The sequence below is a fragment of the Bos grunniens genome, chromosome 19 (genome assembly GCF_055505025.1).
Source record: "Bos grunniens cultivar Pamir isolate PY7600 chromosome 19, Bosgru_T2T1.0, whole genome shotgun sequence".
Taxonomy (NCBI): domain Eukaryota; kingdom Metazoa; phylum Chordata; class Mammalia; order Artiodactyla; family Bovidae; genus Bos; species Bos grunniens.
Window position 1 is genome coordinate 32,671,323 of NC_141183.1, and position 17,329 is coordinate 32,688,651.

The 17,329-nt window shown below is 41.3% G+C and overlaps 1 protein-coding gene across 11 annotated transcripts in view; it reads right to left on the reverse strand.

Annotated features, from left to right (window-relative positions):
- Nucleotides 1-218: 218 nt before the first annotated feature.
- Nucleotides 219-17,329, reverse strand: part of MAP2K4 (mitogen-activated protein kinase kinase 4) — a 78,195-nt gene continuing 61,084 nt past the window's right edge. For 6 of the 11 annotated variants that reach the window (XM_086358815.1, XM_086358818.1, XM_086358817.1 and 3 more), the window contains 6 exons: nt 16,090-16,209; nt 13,669-13,720; nt 11,820-11,947; nt 7,344-7,421; nt 5,026-5,174; nt 4,363-4,819 (listed from right to left, as the gene is read on the reverse strand). In XM_086358815.1, coding sequence (XP_086214941.1) covers nt 4,615-4,819; nt 5,026-5,174; nt 7,344-7,421; nt 11,820-11,947; nt 13,669-13,720; nt 16,090-16,209 — 732 coding nt within the window. In that variant the 3' untranslated portion in view covers nt 4,363-4,614. Of the gene's footprint in view, nt 2,779-3,942; nt 3,989-4,362; nt 4,820-5,025; nt 5,175-7,343; nt 7,422-11,819; nt 11,948-13,668; nt 13,721-16,089; nt 16,210-17,329 lie in introns of those variants that run through there. The other 5 variants (XM_086358816.1, XM_086358821.1, XM_086358820.1 and 2 more) reach the window with 1 other exon arrangement.

Here is a 17,329-nt window from a genome sequence, read left to right on the forward strand (position 1 = left end):
AAGACCCCATCACGCCTGCTCCAACAGAAAGCAGAGCTTTCTTGCAAGAAGAATAAGCGGAGAGAAGGCAACCACGAGAAGCGGGGAAAAAGAGAAAGAAGCCATAAACACTTGCAGAACAAGAGAATTTTTCCCAATGCGAAATGCACAGATAATTTAATGGAATTTACTTGATTTTCCCCTCTCAGGGTCTGACTTCAGAAAATCGAATTACAAAGTCATCATCACATCCTAGATTTATTACAACTGACCTGCAGGCAAGAGGAGAGAACTATTACATCGACACTTCGATTCCATGGATACATCTTAAATAGAGGGAGAATTCAAACAAGAATACAGGATAAACTATTCCCAAGCTCCAGGAAGCAGTCATGTGACTGAGCTGCACTTTTTACAGACAAATAAGGCAATAGCCCTTCACATCAGCTTTCCGACAGTTTTTATACAATATGCTTCTGTGGTACAGGAGAGAAATAACCAGAGCTCACAATGTACAGTTCTTACACTATTGTTACAGTGTGTGAACACTGCACACCCTTTTGTTTTCATAAAGATACACTGTAATAAACTCCTTGCCCTTGAGTTTATAGTTTATAATAATCTATGATTAATACACTAAAATTGCCTTTTTTATGTGGTCATCCACATGAGAGAACAGTCAGATCAGCTCCTGGACGGTCAGCACTGTGTTCCTCTCCATCTGCATATGGCAAAGTGACCCCACGCGGAGCCAGACAGAAGGGTGACCACGGAGATCTGGAGTCCTCCTGAGTCCCCGGGAGCCGTGGGGATGGGGGGCGATGGCTTGGCATGGTCAGGGGCAGGCGCTGCAGGGCTTCCCCTCCGAGGCTGGGAAATCTGGGGTTTCGATGCCACGGCAGAGAAAACAGGAAGATCAGGCGAGTGGACCAAAGCGAGAAACCACTGGTGAATTCAGAAATTGACAGGATGTAACTGTAAACAGCACCATCCTCCCTTTGTTGTTGAGAAGTGTCCGTGACTGTCACCTGGGAGGAGACACAGCGACACCCACCGCTGTTTGGTTCCATCACGGCATCTGCCGCGTCTCAGACCTCTGCCGCTTTACGCTCCAGTGGGCGTGAGCTGCTCACGGCGCCGCTGGACAGACTTGACCGTCACACCTACGCAGGGCGGCAGGGGGGCCGGAGGGAGACCATGGAGACCCGGCTCGTGGGGAAGGGAGGAAGGACAGCAGAAGATGCAAATTTCAACGGCCTCCTAGAACTATTCTGGGGCTCTTTGGGGGTTTTTTGGTTTTAGGGTTGTTTTTTGTAGAATTCCAATCGTAAGAAATGTGGTGACCTGCTAGAATCTTGTAGGTGAGGAACTCATGTAAAAGAAATCCTCCTCTGGTCAAGTGTTATCTCTAGAAGAGATGTTCTTCCATCACCTGCCACATCAGCTGGGCCCCACCTTCTCAGCCTTTTAAACTTGAGATCATGGGATACACTGGGGGCTGTACAAATTCTTGGTAAGGAACATCCCTGGTAATCATAAAGGTTTCTGTTATAGGGAAAAAGGTGAGATACTGGATCAAGCAAGAGTCACGTAGGGGCAACAGACCACACAGGTGGGGAAAGAGACGCAGAAGCTGCAGACCTGGACCAGGCATGTCACACAGCTGAGATCTGGTCTTTCGCTGCCTGAAAGACATCTTTATCTGATCAGTCAAGGCACATTGCTACCAGCTACTTCTCCCCGTCAGTGAGTTATGGTGGCCAGAGCATCAGGCTTGGGACCAGGGGAAATACATAGCTGCTACGAGTTGTTCCAGACAGGATTCTAGGATTAAAAACATCTGTAAACTTTGCCCTCCGTATTCTTCCCTTCTCAGCCCGGGTGGTTTGTGGCAGGTGGAACATCCAATTGGCAGCACACCGAATTCTGAGAATCAGCACCTTCTCTGACGCGTGGCAGACTCCTGAGTCTCCCCGATGGAGGGCAGAGGACTGGGGGTGGGCGGGGGAGAAAAGAACACGTTCTGTCCCGTCTCGGCATTTTCACGTTCTCCTCTCTGAACGCAGCATGGTTTTTGGTAAAGATAAACGTGCTCTAATTTAACGTGATATTTCAAACAGGGAATTTGGCTGAGCACATGGATCCCCAAGCGTGGACAGTGACTGTCAAACAACAGAAGGTCCAATCAGTCAACCTATTGCACTTGGTGAAGAAAGTCTACCCCTCCTCCGTCTCCCAGCTCCGGAAGGCAAGGTGTCTCGCCGGCCGTGCCTGCCTCGCGCTCCAGCCCAGAGCCTGCATTCAGACACAGCGTGGCCACCACCGCATCCATCCAGCATTCGGAAGCCTGACGAAACACCCTTCCAGCAGCTGCGTCTCCAGGCTTCAAGTCTAGAAATGAGTTTACAATGTGGTCTTATCACAGTCAGCAAGCTGATCGTACTGACATCCACGTTCACGGGAGAGCAGGCGAGGTCTCTGACCGGCACTGACGCTGCGCGGGTGCTCGGGTCGCACGGGGATGCGCGTTCGGGGTGGCGGGAGTATACAGACGGGATGGAAACAAACACCAGTCGTGGTGTGCATGGTGTCTGGCGAGCAATAAAAACACTGTGGTAGGGGTGAAGGTTCTGTACGTCTTGCTTCCTCTCAGCCCTTTGTCTAGAGTCTGACGTAGCAGCGACATCAATCGACATACATGGGGGAGCTCGGGGTGGCTGGCATTTGATCCAGGATTTTACACACGTAGCATGCGACCTCGACGGCGCGCTCCTCATACATCAAAATAAAGGGGTGTTTCTGCAAGAGGATGGAAGACAAGAAAAGACATGTGATCAAGATTCACATCAGAGCTCGGAGGAACTGTTCCTGCAGAGATCCAGCTCTGCAGGATCCAGCCAGGTGGAGCTGTGAAGGCCTGCAGGGAGGCAAGCCAGGCTGGGCTCCCCACACACAGGTTAGTGAGATACCATACACGGTGTTGGTGTGGCTGTGTTGGTATGGTGCTGGTATACCCCACACTCCTGGCTGTGGGGTCTGGAAGCTTATCTGCATATCAGGGCCCCTCCCTGTGTTTTTCAGCACAGATCAGAGCTGGAGCCTCTACTGCCCTCCAAGAGCCCAGAAGCACTGCATGAGCCCCAGCTGCCATTCCTCCTGGATGCAGGACGTCCCCGTGAACAGCAGAGGGACCTTACGGCAAAGTCTCCGCTGTGATCCTCTGACCCTCCCCCCAACTCTGAAAGAGGCTCAGCAGCAGCTCCTCCTCCTGTGTGCTTGTGCCTGCACTTTCCAAATGCCATGGCTGCGTATCTGCCTCCCAAGCCCCCTTCTTCGTCCTCCAACCCCAGCGATGTTTTTCTCCATAGCTTTGCTAAGTACACGGACTCAGTAAGCTTAGTCAGTGCTGGGGTGGACCAGAGTTTCACCTAATACCCTTGGAAAGCTAGACGCTAAGAGTGACAAGTGGGTTTTTTCCTAAAATACTCCCACATTATTAGGTCACAGTACTTTCTTCATTCCCAGGGCCAAGGCCAGATCTGGTACTGCTTAAAAAGCCCCAGTTCTACAGAAGGGTGAGAACTTTCAAAGAAGCGGGAACGGGCCATGGGACGTAAATTTGCACGAGAGCTTTTAGTCAAGGCAATATGAACACAAAAATGGTTACAGACGCGTCTTTGTCGCACACACAGGCTGGGAAATAGCTCCTGAAAGCGAAGGTTAAAGTTCCTTGGGGGTAGTTTTTATAACGTGCTGAAGCCAAAATTTCCCATCAGAATCCAGCTAGTAAATTAGTAGGAAAATCAGACACAACTTTTGTCCTTCCAAATCTCCTTGTTTTTAAACATCTTTAAAAACGCTCAGTAAGGTCAAGCAGCAGGGCCAGCGGCTTGCTCAGTGAGCCTGCGTCCCGGAGAGGTCAAGTGTGAGGAAACACCTCCCAGCCCAAAGGCTCAGACTCACCAGGAGTTCTTTATACTTTGGCCTTTTGGATTCATCCTTCGTAAGGCTAAAATAACACAGAAATTAACAGCATTAAAATGGAGACACAGTTACTCGAGTATTTTTATTTTCACAAGCAAAAGCATCACAATAGGTCAGGTTTTTTTTTTTTCCTTCAGATACAAAGTCACAAAGCAGCCAAGCTGCCAAACATAAAAGACAGAAAAACTTCAGCAATCTGGACCACGAAATGTTAAAGTCTTAGAGGATCTAAAAAGAATAGAGAGAAGCAGCATTCCCAGAAAGAAAAAACTGAGAAAAAGAAAAGCATTTTCAAGAATGAAAAGAAGAATATACAAAACACTCTAGCTCTTTGCTCACAAATGTATCTTACTTCTAAATCAAGTCAGATAAACAGAATAATTATCAAAAACATTCAAATGATAACAAAACAGGTTTTATTTAAAATATAGATTGAAATAGTACAAGGCACAACGGTACTCTTGCCACATCAGTATGTATTTATCCTTACGTGCCATACACACACACACACCCACCCACACATTAAAAGATGAACACAGAGAAACATCAGGCATGGGGTTCATGCGTTCCTTGGCATAAGATCTCCCTGAGCCAATGTATGGTTCTACCAGTCGAGCTCTGGGCCTGACCCGACTATGTTATGTGTTTATGTCACCACAGAGACCCACTCCTGAAAGTCTGACCTGGTAGGATCTTAACTTGGTCAAAGTGTCCACGGGATTCTGGTACAAGTTCACTGTGAGAACCACACCAGAGTAAGAGGGTGAGTCTCAGGGAGGCTGTATCTCTTGTACAAGGTACTCGAAATCTGGAGGCGGCAGCTGCTCCACCACCCACATCTGCTCTTCCTTGGCGCCTGAGTAGCAGAGTAAGAGTGACGCCCCACCAGGCTCGCTGGGACCTTCCGTGTAGCCACAGTGACCAGAGTCCCAGCTCAGAGGACACAGGGATACAAATAAGCCCTCCTTCCCCAGTAAAAAGTACCAACATTGCTAAGAGGAAGTAATTACCTCACCGCCCTTTCACCACATGGTTTTGAGTATTCATAAGTCAAATACTCACCACAAGTTGACAAAGTTGATGAAACTTGGGGAGAACTCCCTTTCCTCAGAGTTACTCAGCTGTGGCGGATCCCCTTTCACGACTTGTGTTAGTTGATCAAATACACTATTCCACTTTGGATAAGGAAAGCGGCCAGTGGCCAATTCGTACTAAAGAAAACACAGAGGAAAAACAAAATACGCTGGACATTATTTGTTACTTCACATTACAATTCTAAAACTCCTGACACTCCTGAAAAAGGCTTGAATCAAATCAAGGCGAGGTTGAGGTACGAGCTTTCAGAATGTCTACAGGCAAGTGGAAGTGATATTTAGAAATCAGGATGGCAAGTCCTCACCTGCCCCAGGTCATATACATTTGTGAACTGTGTTCTCATTTCCACTCTGTTTGGAGGGTAATGGAAACCCAGAAATTGTGTGCTTTTCCTAAGAACTAGGTTTAAATCTGCAGCGTGGCCTAAATGAACCCCATTTTATGTGCACTGACAGGTGACTGATATGCGGAGATGGCCCCAAGCTCATCAGAGACAGCACGTGAGAGGGTGCGCTATCTAAGACAGAGCTTCCTCGGCTGAGATTTGATTCTGTCGGTCCAGTTGAATGTCAAAAGTACTAGTTTCCACCATGAAAGCAAGGCGATCAAGCAGACATAAAGCCACCCTCCAAAAGGGAGCCGCCGAGGAAAGCCTTCTTCCCCAAAAAATGCTCCCCTAGCTGGGCACTGTCCGCTCTACACAGGGCCTCGGGAACCAGGCTGGCGGGCACGCACACAGGCACACAGAAATCCACTCCTTCACCTGTGGTTTCTTGTTGATGAAAATACAAATGCTTGGGAAGAAGCAAACCTCACTAACCATTCATAACAATGGGAATAACTGCATTCGATTCATTTCTGAGAACAGGTTTTAATAAGAGAAGGAAAGAGCAGGATGCATGTTATAAGGTGAAAGACTTCAGATCTCAGAAGTTAATTTCATCTCATCCTTTTTACACAATTATGAGAATAATGCCTATGAAAAGTAAATTATAAAGCAATTATAAGTACTGAATGCCTTGCTTTTAAACAAAGTTTAGCCAGATGTATTAAAGGAAACTGCCAAAAAAAAAAAAATTCCTATGTTAAAACTTTTCACAGACAAAAATTTTACCTTTACGGTAAAGTAAAAACTTGCTTTCTAAGCATAACTGGCTTGGACACTGATGAATTTTTCTGAATACTGAATATCCTTATTCTATGCAATGGACAGCTGTTTGCATCCTTCTATGCAAATAGCTGTCTCAGTTGGAAACTACAAGTCTTGCTCCAGTCACCAGACCTAAGAGAGTCCCAAGTTCCGTGTTTTCTTCTGAGTAACTGGGAAGGAATCCTTTTCGTCAGCAGCTTCATGCTGAGAAAAGACTCCTGGAGGTGTCCCCCATGTTTGGTCACAAGGGAAGCCGGATGGAGTCTTGCGCAGAGCTGAGCTGTCAGCCTGCACGTCTCTAGACAGACAGTTCAGTAGGTGTGGTGCCATGACTCACCAAGGACAGCTCACAGGGTGTGTGGGCCTCAGCAAGAGGATCTTAGTACATACAGTGCTGGTGAACAAATGGAGACTGCTTAACAAGCTCCAGGAAGACTCTCCTGCCCTGAACCTGTGGTCTTGGTGCTCTGGGGTCTTAAGAAGATGGCGGGGAGATGGCAGGATAAGTTCTGGGCTGCCTACCAAAAAGGATATAGTAACCTCCCCCACCCTGAGTGATAGAAAATTAACATCCAATGTGGAAGAAGCTGCTCCGTCTCAAGTCAGAAAAATGCCCCTCAGCCCTGGTAAAACAGCACGCACAAGAAAATAATTCTGAGACTTCAAAACAAATCTTGGTATAGGGAAATCAGCAAATAAATATATTTTTAAAATAGAACCGAAATTTCAATATAGCCCAGAAGTGAGACAGTTCTTTCTTGGTTGTTCTAAGGCCGGGTGAGCCGGCCTCCTGCTCCTGCTCTGAGCGTAGTTCTGACTCCGAGTATCTGTGGCCAAGAGATCCAGAGGGACTGCATTAAAGAGCCCCAGGAGCTTCACAGAGCCATGAGGGAAACAATCAACTCTAGCTTGATTTTTAAAGTAAAAACTTGTTCTCAACAATTAGAAAATATAGTCTCTGCAATTGCAGCCATGGGGTGAGGGGTGGGGGACAGGAAGAAACAGCAATATAAAAATCAAAGACTGGAAGACACAGGATGTGTTCTTAAGAGTGGTGGGAGACTGGTTAACTTTTCTTTCATTTCTAAATTTCTCGTCATACCCGCACAACAAGGCAGAGTCAACGTGAACTTACCAATGTGATCCCCAGACTCCAAACATCAGAGCGGACATCGTAGCCTTGGCGTGACGCACTTGGGTCTATTCTTTCAGGCTGAAACACAACGAGAAGCCACGTCATTCACGACGCACACACCCCAGGCGCAGGTAAGGGAAGCAGGGCTGAGTAGGCAGCCAGAAGGCCAGCACAGTCCTCGAGGAACCCATGCCCAGGGACACACAGGGAGGAAGAGGACGTCAACATTACACTGAAAACAAACAACAAGGGAGGACCCAACTCAGGGGCTTCCTCCATAAAGGGGAGACAAGGCTACCTCTCCCCCCTAAGGGTTCACAAGGGTTTACAAAACCGAAGTTGAGAACAGACGAAGGGAGAAAGGGGAAGAAAAGGAAAAAACAAAGAATTACAGTGGGGCCAGATTAGTAGTCAATAATGGTAAAAAGAAGTGGGGCGTGGGGGGTGGGAAAGAGTAAGTCTTTGGATCTTATCCCTCTTTGCTTCAGTGAATAAGGACACACTACAATATATTTGAGACACAAAAGCAAATACAAGCCAAATTTATTATAATTGCTCTACTCACTCTTCACCATAAAGTTAAATTTGTATTTCTATCAAATAAAGATATTTGTCCAACTAGTCTAACTGTTACCCAAATTAAGGCACTGCCAGTAGTACAGTATGTGATCCTATCATAAAACCAGCAAAAGTCATTGTTAGTAATTTCTATGAAGGGAGCATCTTCACATTTTCTTGAAATAAGGGACCATTATCCACAAAGAGTGTCAGGGATGGAGAATAAAAGAGAGAGAGGGTTTCAGTAGCACAGAGCTGACAATAGAGCCTTAACTAAGACTGACAGTAACTGCTGTTGAAAGAAATGTCCAGGGAAGCACAATAGTCACTGTGTAATGTTCTCTGCCTGTCGGCAACAGTTAGTTTGGAAACCTATGCATTCTGTTTTGGACAGAGTACTATGTCGCATAAATATTCACTGGAAGCTTTTCACTTTTACTTTTAGTTGTAAATATATGTATTTACCTGATAACATACATATTACATAATAATCCCAGATAGTCAATCAAGAAAGAAAATACTCCATCCAACAACAGCAGAATACACATTCTTCTCCTACTCACATGGAACATTCACTAACATAAACTATGTTAGTTTATGTTAAAACATAAAACACACTTTATGTTAAAAAACACAAATCATGCAAGGCATGTTCTCAGACCACAAAGTGATTATATTAGAAATCAATTAACAGAAAGAAAACCTGAAAAATCCCCAAATATTTGGAGATTAAACAACACACTTCTAAATAACAACACATAGATCACAGAAGTCTCAAGAAAAAGCTTTAAAATATTTTGAACTATATAAAATAAAATGACAATGATATATATATATATAAACTATATATGAACTATATAAAATATACATATAGTTCATATATATATGAACTATATAAAATAAAATGAAGTAATCAGTGAAAGTATACTTGTTTCATTAGGGCCAAGACCCTTAAGTTACAAAATAACCTGCAGATTTTGTTAGGTAGGGATGCACATGTTTCTGTTCAACAACCCCCAAAAGTTATTTCATTGACCTGGAGATAACTGGCAATTTTATATTTTCATTAGACATTTCATTCCAATATTCTTTCTTTAGTGACTGTAAATACTGAATTATGCAAACATTCTTTGAGCCAGTTTCACCAAATTGCCTGTCCAGTTTTCTCATGAATGAGTTAAATACATTCTTGATACATGTTCATTCTTTATTTGTATGTGTAATATTTTTAAAATTTTGAAAAGTGTTCTTTGAGAGGAGAAGACACTTCAGATCCATGAAACGAATTAAAGATCCTGTATCCTAAAACTAAGTAGGAAGTATGGGTTTGAAAAACAAAAAGCTTTTTAAAACCAACACATCTGGGCAAACTCCAGGAGATGATGAGGGACAGAAAAGCCTGGTGTGCTGCAGCCCATGGGGTCGCAAAGAGGAGGACATGACTTGGTGACTGAACAACAACTCAATACGAAAATATCAACTTAGAGAATAGGGTCTGTAACACGAACCAAACAGCAAAAAAGTAATAGATAAAACAATTTTATACCTAAAACATATAATTTATAATAAATATACAACTCAAGTTACTCAGTATTGAAGTACATAAAATAAAAACCAAGGAATAAGGAGAAATTGACAATCACAATGTTATCAAATTTTGAACTCAATTTTTTTTAAAGAGGCAAAAAATGCTGAACAAATGTAATTAGTAACACAGAACAGACCTTTTCCAATATTTCTTTTTTTAACTGATCATTTATTATGCTAAAAAAAAGAATTTTAATATGTGCCAAAAGGCAGGAACGTACATGCTAAAAAAAGCAAGGAATAAGCAAGAAGATTAACATGAATCACTTTGTACTAGTTAGCTATTCGTGTAACAAAGCACCTAAAAACTTAATAGTTGAAACCAACAGACATTTATTATTTCAGGTTTCTGTGAGTCAGGCATCAGCGTGTGTTTGTGATAGGGGTTCTGACTCAGGGTCTCTCATGAGGCTTCAGTCAAGCAGTCAGCCTGGGCTGTCGGCCTCCCCGGGGCTGGAAGACGCATCACTAAGCTTACACACAGTTACCGCAGGGAGTCCCTGCTCCTCAGCACATGAGTGTCTCTGTAATGCTGCTTGTTGAAAGTCTTTACAACATGGCAGCTGGGCTCCCCGCAAGTAGCTATCCAAGAAAGAAAACAGAAAAGAAGCCACCTGCCTCTTTATGACCTGTCCTCAGAAGGATGTGTTCACTGCTGCCACACGCAGTTCATGAGAAGTAAGCCACTGAGTTCAGTCCACACTCAACGCTGCACTTAGTCACCACCTTTCGAAGGGAGGAGTATTTACAGAGACTGGACAGACTCTAAACTACCACATACTTGGTACTTAAAACACTTCAGTAAACAGCTCTGACACTTAAAACAATAAGAAAAGCAAAGCACGCGTATGTATACACATGCACATGCACCCACACATGTGTGATGCTAAGGAAACAGTAAAACTTCAGTTTTCATATAATTAGCTATCTTTCCCAAAGACACCTGGCCAAGATGGAGTTCAGCCTCAAAGAACAGAAAACTACACTAGCACAATGGTTCTGAGTTCTGGGGAAAATTTTCTGAGCTCAAGGAGGTCAAAGTTATGTCTTTGATCACTAGATGATCAATACTTTAATGTATGAATAAAGAGAAAAGAATTTTCCCAATTTGATTTTTAAAACTAGCATAACCCATCTAATATCTTTACAATGTATACTATAAACCAATCTCAAACGTTTTTGTGTAGCAATCATAAATACTAACATGGCACATGTAAAAACATATTAAGCATATCAACTATGAACCATGTAGGGATCACCTCTGGAATGCCAGCATGGTTCAACCACTGGAAATATACGTGACTGTGATGTGTCATGTCAACAGCTACACAGAAACATTTCATCATATACTGAATGATGCCAAAAAGGCGTTTAATAAAATCTAACAGCCCTTCCTGATTCTTTCTTATCTCTCTCTCATACACACACACATTCTCACTCACAGATACGCACATATACTTAGTAAACCAGAAAAAGACATTTGCCTTCAAGTCAAGCAACAGATGAATCCAACTATCACCACTGTCAATCAAAAATGATCTAATTCTAGGCAAAGCGAGAAAAATAAACACAAGTAAAAAAAATATATATATATATATACACACACACACACATATATATGATTATAGGTAGGTAGAGGGATAGATATGAAAAAGATCAATAAATATGAAGAAAGCAAAGGCAAAAATTATTACAGAATGGTATCTTGAGTACCATCTGAAACCTATTAAGAAAAAAGCTATGAGTATTTTAGCTGGTTATAAAATAAACCTATCAGTGTAAGCAGCTTCCCTATGTATCAGCAGGTACTGTGATGCTCCAGGTTGGGAAACCCCTGAGGCCTTCACCCTTGTAAGTGTCAGTGAGCTTCCTCCACCCCTAAAGACTCTATGAGATATACTGAGTTCTGGGAGGAACCTGTATTCCCATTCTCCTCTAACTGGAAATAGCACCACTTACATTACCCATGTTTCTACTACAGTATCACCTCCTACAGTCGAGACAACATGCGGGGAGGGTTGGTCTAGAAACACAAAGAGGCCTTTGGAGAACTAACTAGAATATAATGAAAAAACAATAATCAGAAAAGACCATATATGCTAAGTGCCAGGCAAGAAGAACAGAGTAAGACCATGAAGCAGGAGTTCACTGGGAAAATTTTGACAAGTTTCATAGCAAAGTTAGAACTGAGTTTGGTCTTCATGGAAGAGGCAAATACTCTAGTATAGTGAAACTGCGTGACTAAAGCGGATTCCTTGCAAGTACAGCACCAAAGGGCACAGGCTCTCTGTGCAATGACTGTCAGGCAAGAAGGCTTGGACTTGCACTTACTGCCATGTAGGGCCTACAGCCAGCATCTCTTGTCTTAGCGATCGAGTCCACGAGCTGTCCACTGATGCCAAAGTCACAGAGTTTAATATTTCCACTTCTATCCAGAAGAATATTGGAAGGTTTGATATCTGCAAGACACAGATGTCATTCAACGTTCAAGTAATTAATCAAATGAGCTATATTTTGAAGAAGTCCAAGGAAAAATGTTGGAAAAATGTTAGGAAACATAAGTGATCAAGTCCGTAAAATTCAGATAGATAAGAAGATGATAAAATTTTCTGAATGCTAAAAACGCATTATTTAAAAAATGCCTTATATTAAATTTAGGCATTCTATAAAGTTTTCTTTGTTCTCATCAAGAGACATATTCATTTACTTGTTTCAGATTCATTACTGAACAGTCATAACATGCACAATACTAAGCTACTTTATGAGTGCGAGTGAGTGAAAGTTGCACAGTCGTGTCCGACTCTTTGTGAGCCCAAGGACTATACAGTCCATGTAATTCTCCAGGCCAGAATACTGGCGTGGGTTGCCGTTCCCTTCTCCAGGCAATCTTCTCAACCCAGGAATCAAACCCAGGTCTCCTGCACTGCAGGTGGATTCTTTACCATCTGAGCTACCAGGGAAGCCCAAGCTACTTTAAAATACATGTCAAAGATGATACAACTAAATGCAAAGTACACAAATTTTAAACCCACAATTTTGTTTAAGTAGAGCTTTATCTAACTAAGAAGAGTATCCAACCCAGTACATTCATCAGACCACAAGCTCTGGGGTCAGAAAAGCAAAGGTTTGAGCCCTAGGTCTGATATTCACAACTCTACCTAGAGTAAGCTTTTGAACTCTCACTTAGCACCCATGATCCCCTTGTCTACAAAATATAAGCAACAATTCCTAACAGGGTTGTGGAAAGGAAAATACCTATTACACAGTGAGTGCACTTTTCTGCACACATGGGAAAGCTAAGTCCTTTTCATTTGTTTCACCAGATTTTACACAATTTGGCCACAATGGCCCCTAGGTTACCACCTTCTCCTCACTGACCGTCAACTAATTCGGCCAGTTGGTGCAAACCAGCTAGTTGGCCAATTCTCCCCCTCACTCACTAATTCTCTGCACCTTTCTCAATCTTTCAATCCATTTCATTGTCACTGTCATGGCTCTATGAATAAAAAGTAAGGATAAAAATAAATATAGAATACAAAAGTATCTGTCTATAACTCAGAAGGTGATCTACCAAAAACTCCAGAGAAGAGTGCTTACTGTCACTGACACAGCTGACTGCTTATCAAGCATCCGCTCCTAACCAGGCCGTCCTTACTCTGGGGACTTCGGCTTTACTGGGATCTCCAGCCTCCAGTGTAGGTCCACCCATACCTCCAAGCACTGAGTCCTGACTGGCCTGAGCTTATCAGGGTAGACTAATGCTTCTCACGAGGGACTCATTTAGGTGAGGGCATGAGGAAACTCGGGTGAATGAGACAAGAGAAGATACTAGAGAGACATAAGGAAGATTTCTCTGCTCCTAAGACAGCCACATGAGGAGAGAAAGCTGCTTCTTCAAGGAGCCGACACGTCCGGATGTTACACAGGCCCTGCTTCAGCTGTTACTCCCGAGAATGGAGCCGACACATTAAGGAGAGCAGAGCCAAACGGAGAGAGCTTCAGCCCAACCACTGCACTTGGAGCCACCCTGCCTTTGGACTCACTATGACAGATAATGAGTTTCTTTGAACTTTAAGCCAGTTAATGGGCTTTTCTATTACTTGTAATCAAAAGCACTCTAATCACAGCAAAAAAGCTAACTGACCCTAGTTGGTAAAAAGGCTGCTACAGTCATACCCACCTCTGTGAATGATTTTCAAGTTTTCTTTTAAGTGGTTTAGTGCTTTCACAGTCTAGGGAGAAAAAACAGAGAAAGACAGGACAAGCCATCAGTTTCCTTCTAACCAAACAGCATAGCAGTTGGTCATAAAGTTACAGCTCAGGTAGGTCTCAGCTTCTTTTAAGCTGAGTATTTCAATATCCTGTCCCTGTTCTATGTTAACTGAAGATGCTAAATTATGATTTTAGATGTGAAAACTTAGCTTTCTTTATATACTCTTCTCTGACAGCTAAAAAACAGGTAACTTACCAATTTTAAAATGAGTCATTAAAAAGCTGTAAAATCTTTCTCATACCATCGAACTTTTCAAGAATAGATATTAATATATTTAATTCAAAAGGATCCCATAGTCATGGTTCCTGTTTAGCACGTTTTTCCAAACTCTCACACTCACTCACCCTCACTGGATATGGAACCTGCAAAGTTATGTTTGCAGAGCCAGAATTTATCCTACTGTTTGATCACTGCTCATGATCAAGAAATCAAAGATTTCTCAAGGATTAGAGGAAACAGACTTGAATTAAAATTTCTACAGTCTCAGACTAAAAGAGAAGTGGCAAACTAGCCAACCATTAGGAAGGTCAAGTCTCCACTGCCATCAAGCCATCAAGGGTTAGAAGAGCGAAACACAAGCTCAAATGTTTCACACAGCCAGGCTTGTTCAAGGGGCTTTTAACTAGCAAGAGGGATTTAACACAAAGTAATCTTGAATGTTGTGCTTAATATAAAAGATGATCACCAGGTCTAGAAACACAGGCAAATATGTAATAAATGATTTATTAGTACATACTACATATATTGTAATATAAGATAAAATCATTTTATGTTTTCCAGTTTCTAGATCATCCTGTTATAGAGCGCTTAACAGCTGCATTCTAGGGTCTGGCTGCCTGGACTTAAATCATTTACACTTACAAATGTATGAATTTCACAGCAAATTAAGTACTTAAACTCTTCACGCTTTAGATCTGTCATCTGCAAAAAGGGGGTTACACTATTTACCACTGAGAGTTGCTATGAACATAAAATGTCATGAGATCTTGGCCTGACACAAATAAACACTCAATAACCATAAGCTATTATTATTCTACTGTTATTCTATTATAGTAATTATGAATAGCACCAAGCTCCAAAATAAAGCTTGGTTTGGTATATTGGAGAGATGACTAAATTGAACAACATAAAACTTCATATACCTGTCTGAATAATGAACAAGTTTCTAGTATAAGGTTGTTTATACTAGACAGCTTCTTTTTATAAAATTATATGAAAGGGTATATATCTTAACATTTAGCTCATAAAACATTTAAATTAACCATTAATTCAGATAAATAAATTAAAATATTAACATGGGATCTATGAATCTTAATATTATAATGACTAGGTTTAATCTGACTTTTTAAAGCCCAATTATACACACACATTTCTTACAACTAAAAAACAGTTCAGAGGCTATCTATATACTGCAACATTAACCTTTAGTGATTAAACATATAAACTGACAATTAACAGCAGACCATACTGGATGTGGAGGAGGCAGGGAAGAAAGAGGAGATTACATGAAACCAGAAAACCTATCTTACAGTCTCCTATAAAGTTTAGTTTACACATCCACTAACCCAGGTCACCATTAATTCAGATTCTCAGGGGTTTCTAAGAAATCTTATTAATTATACCCTATTAAAAATGTTTTACTTTTTATGGAAAAATTGTGAATGACCTTTGTTAGCTACAAGAACAAGAAAGAAAATGGTCGTGAATTCACTTTCAAAACTATAAATACATAAGCAAAACAGTACTTCTTTTCTTTTTTTTGAACTATGGTAAAAGTTATTTTATCAAATTAGTAGTAATGTTGGTAACTGAAATTGCTGGTCAACAATTTTAGTTTAGACAGAACAGCCCAAATCTTAAAGCAAAAGAAAATAGACTTGGGCTAAGAGTTTCACTTAAAGAACTTCAGGGAAACTGCTGCAATTCTAATTAATTTAAGGAGAACTGTAATAATATAACCTATTTAAAAATAGTTAAAGTAACAAGGGAAAGAGGAACAGAAAATTGCTTTTTTCTAGCCTTATTTACAGCACAATCTATTATGGCTCACTACGATTTTAATGACAAGAACACTGCAGTATTTACTATTGAAATGTACGACTTCAATATGTACTTTTCAACAATGAAAAGTATCTGTAGATCGGTACTTTGAAAATTGTTCTCATGACTTATTTTGTTAATGACCCCACAGAAGAGACTTTGTCTCTTTTCCTTTTACAAATGATTTTCCAGGAAGGTCAATAACATTCTGTGAAGGACATTCATAACTCCAGCAGCATCTTTATGCAAGTATATATAGCCCGAACAATTTGAAAACCAGGTACTTACTGCTAAAGTGATTTTGCCTAAAATTTCTTCTGGAATAACATCATCTAATACACTATATACATATTTGTAAAACTTATCAAACGAGGTAGACATGAGTTCCATGCAGATCCAACAGTCACCCTACAAAATAACAGACACAAGTCACTCTTACACAGCTTAACATTAAGCACACCTTTCCTTCACTTAAAACAGAAATACAAAGGGAGAAGAATTTTTTTTTAACTTTAAATGAGTGGTAATTTTTGTTCCTTATTAAAGCCCTGGACTGAATATTCTCATGTTCAAACACAAATTTAGTTGCCCAATTTTCTCCACTCTTAATTTTAAGGACAGGCACAGTCTTACATAGAAAACCTTTGGATTTTCATGAAATTTTCAAACTTTGCCAAAATTAAATATAAAAATAGAAAATATGTGGGAAACTGTTCTCACTAAGAAAGTAAACAGATTACAGTAATCTTGAGATATTATGTCAGCTTCTCAAATTCATAAAAAAGAAAGAAAAAAATATACATAAAGCGAACCCAATGCCTAAAGTCCTCGCTCAAACACTACCTTCTCAGTGGCCAAGGCTGAAGATGCCTGATTCCCAGGCAAGTCATCCTCCTCACATCCCGTTACCTGCTCTACTCGTAGAGTGCTCCCCATCTTCTAATATAAAATACCATTCTTCTCTGCTTATGTTTCTCACTCATCTTTCCTATTGGAACACATAGTCCACCAGGACAAGGGCTCAATAAATACGCCTTAAATGAACAAATGCTGGCTATAACCACACCAAACCATTCAAAACCTACTGGCAGCGCTATAGGGTGTTTTAAACCAGCCTGAATGCAATTTGACCATAAAACAAGAGAAATTAAAGTGCCTATACTCTTTGATAGGCTCACTCCCTGACTAGAGACCTAACTTAAATAGTTCATAAATTATAAAAGGAAAAAAGAAACAAAAACAAACTAGAAACCTCTGAACGATCTCACAAGAAAAAGTGGTACATTATTAAAAGGATTAAATACAATTATTTTGAAAGCCATACAGCTCACTAGGCGTACATGAGCAAACACGACTGTGAGCAAACACCATGTTTACAGCGCTGCCAGCTGTGTGCACATGTAAACAAGGACTACAACGCACCTGGAGAATGCAAAGAGATACTGGGATGATGGCAAAAACTACCTTTACAAAATTCTGCGTGTGGTTACTAATTTTTGGATCCAGATGTATCTTCAGAGATTTTCTC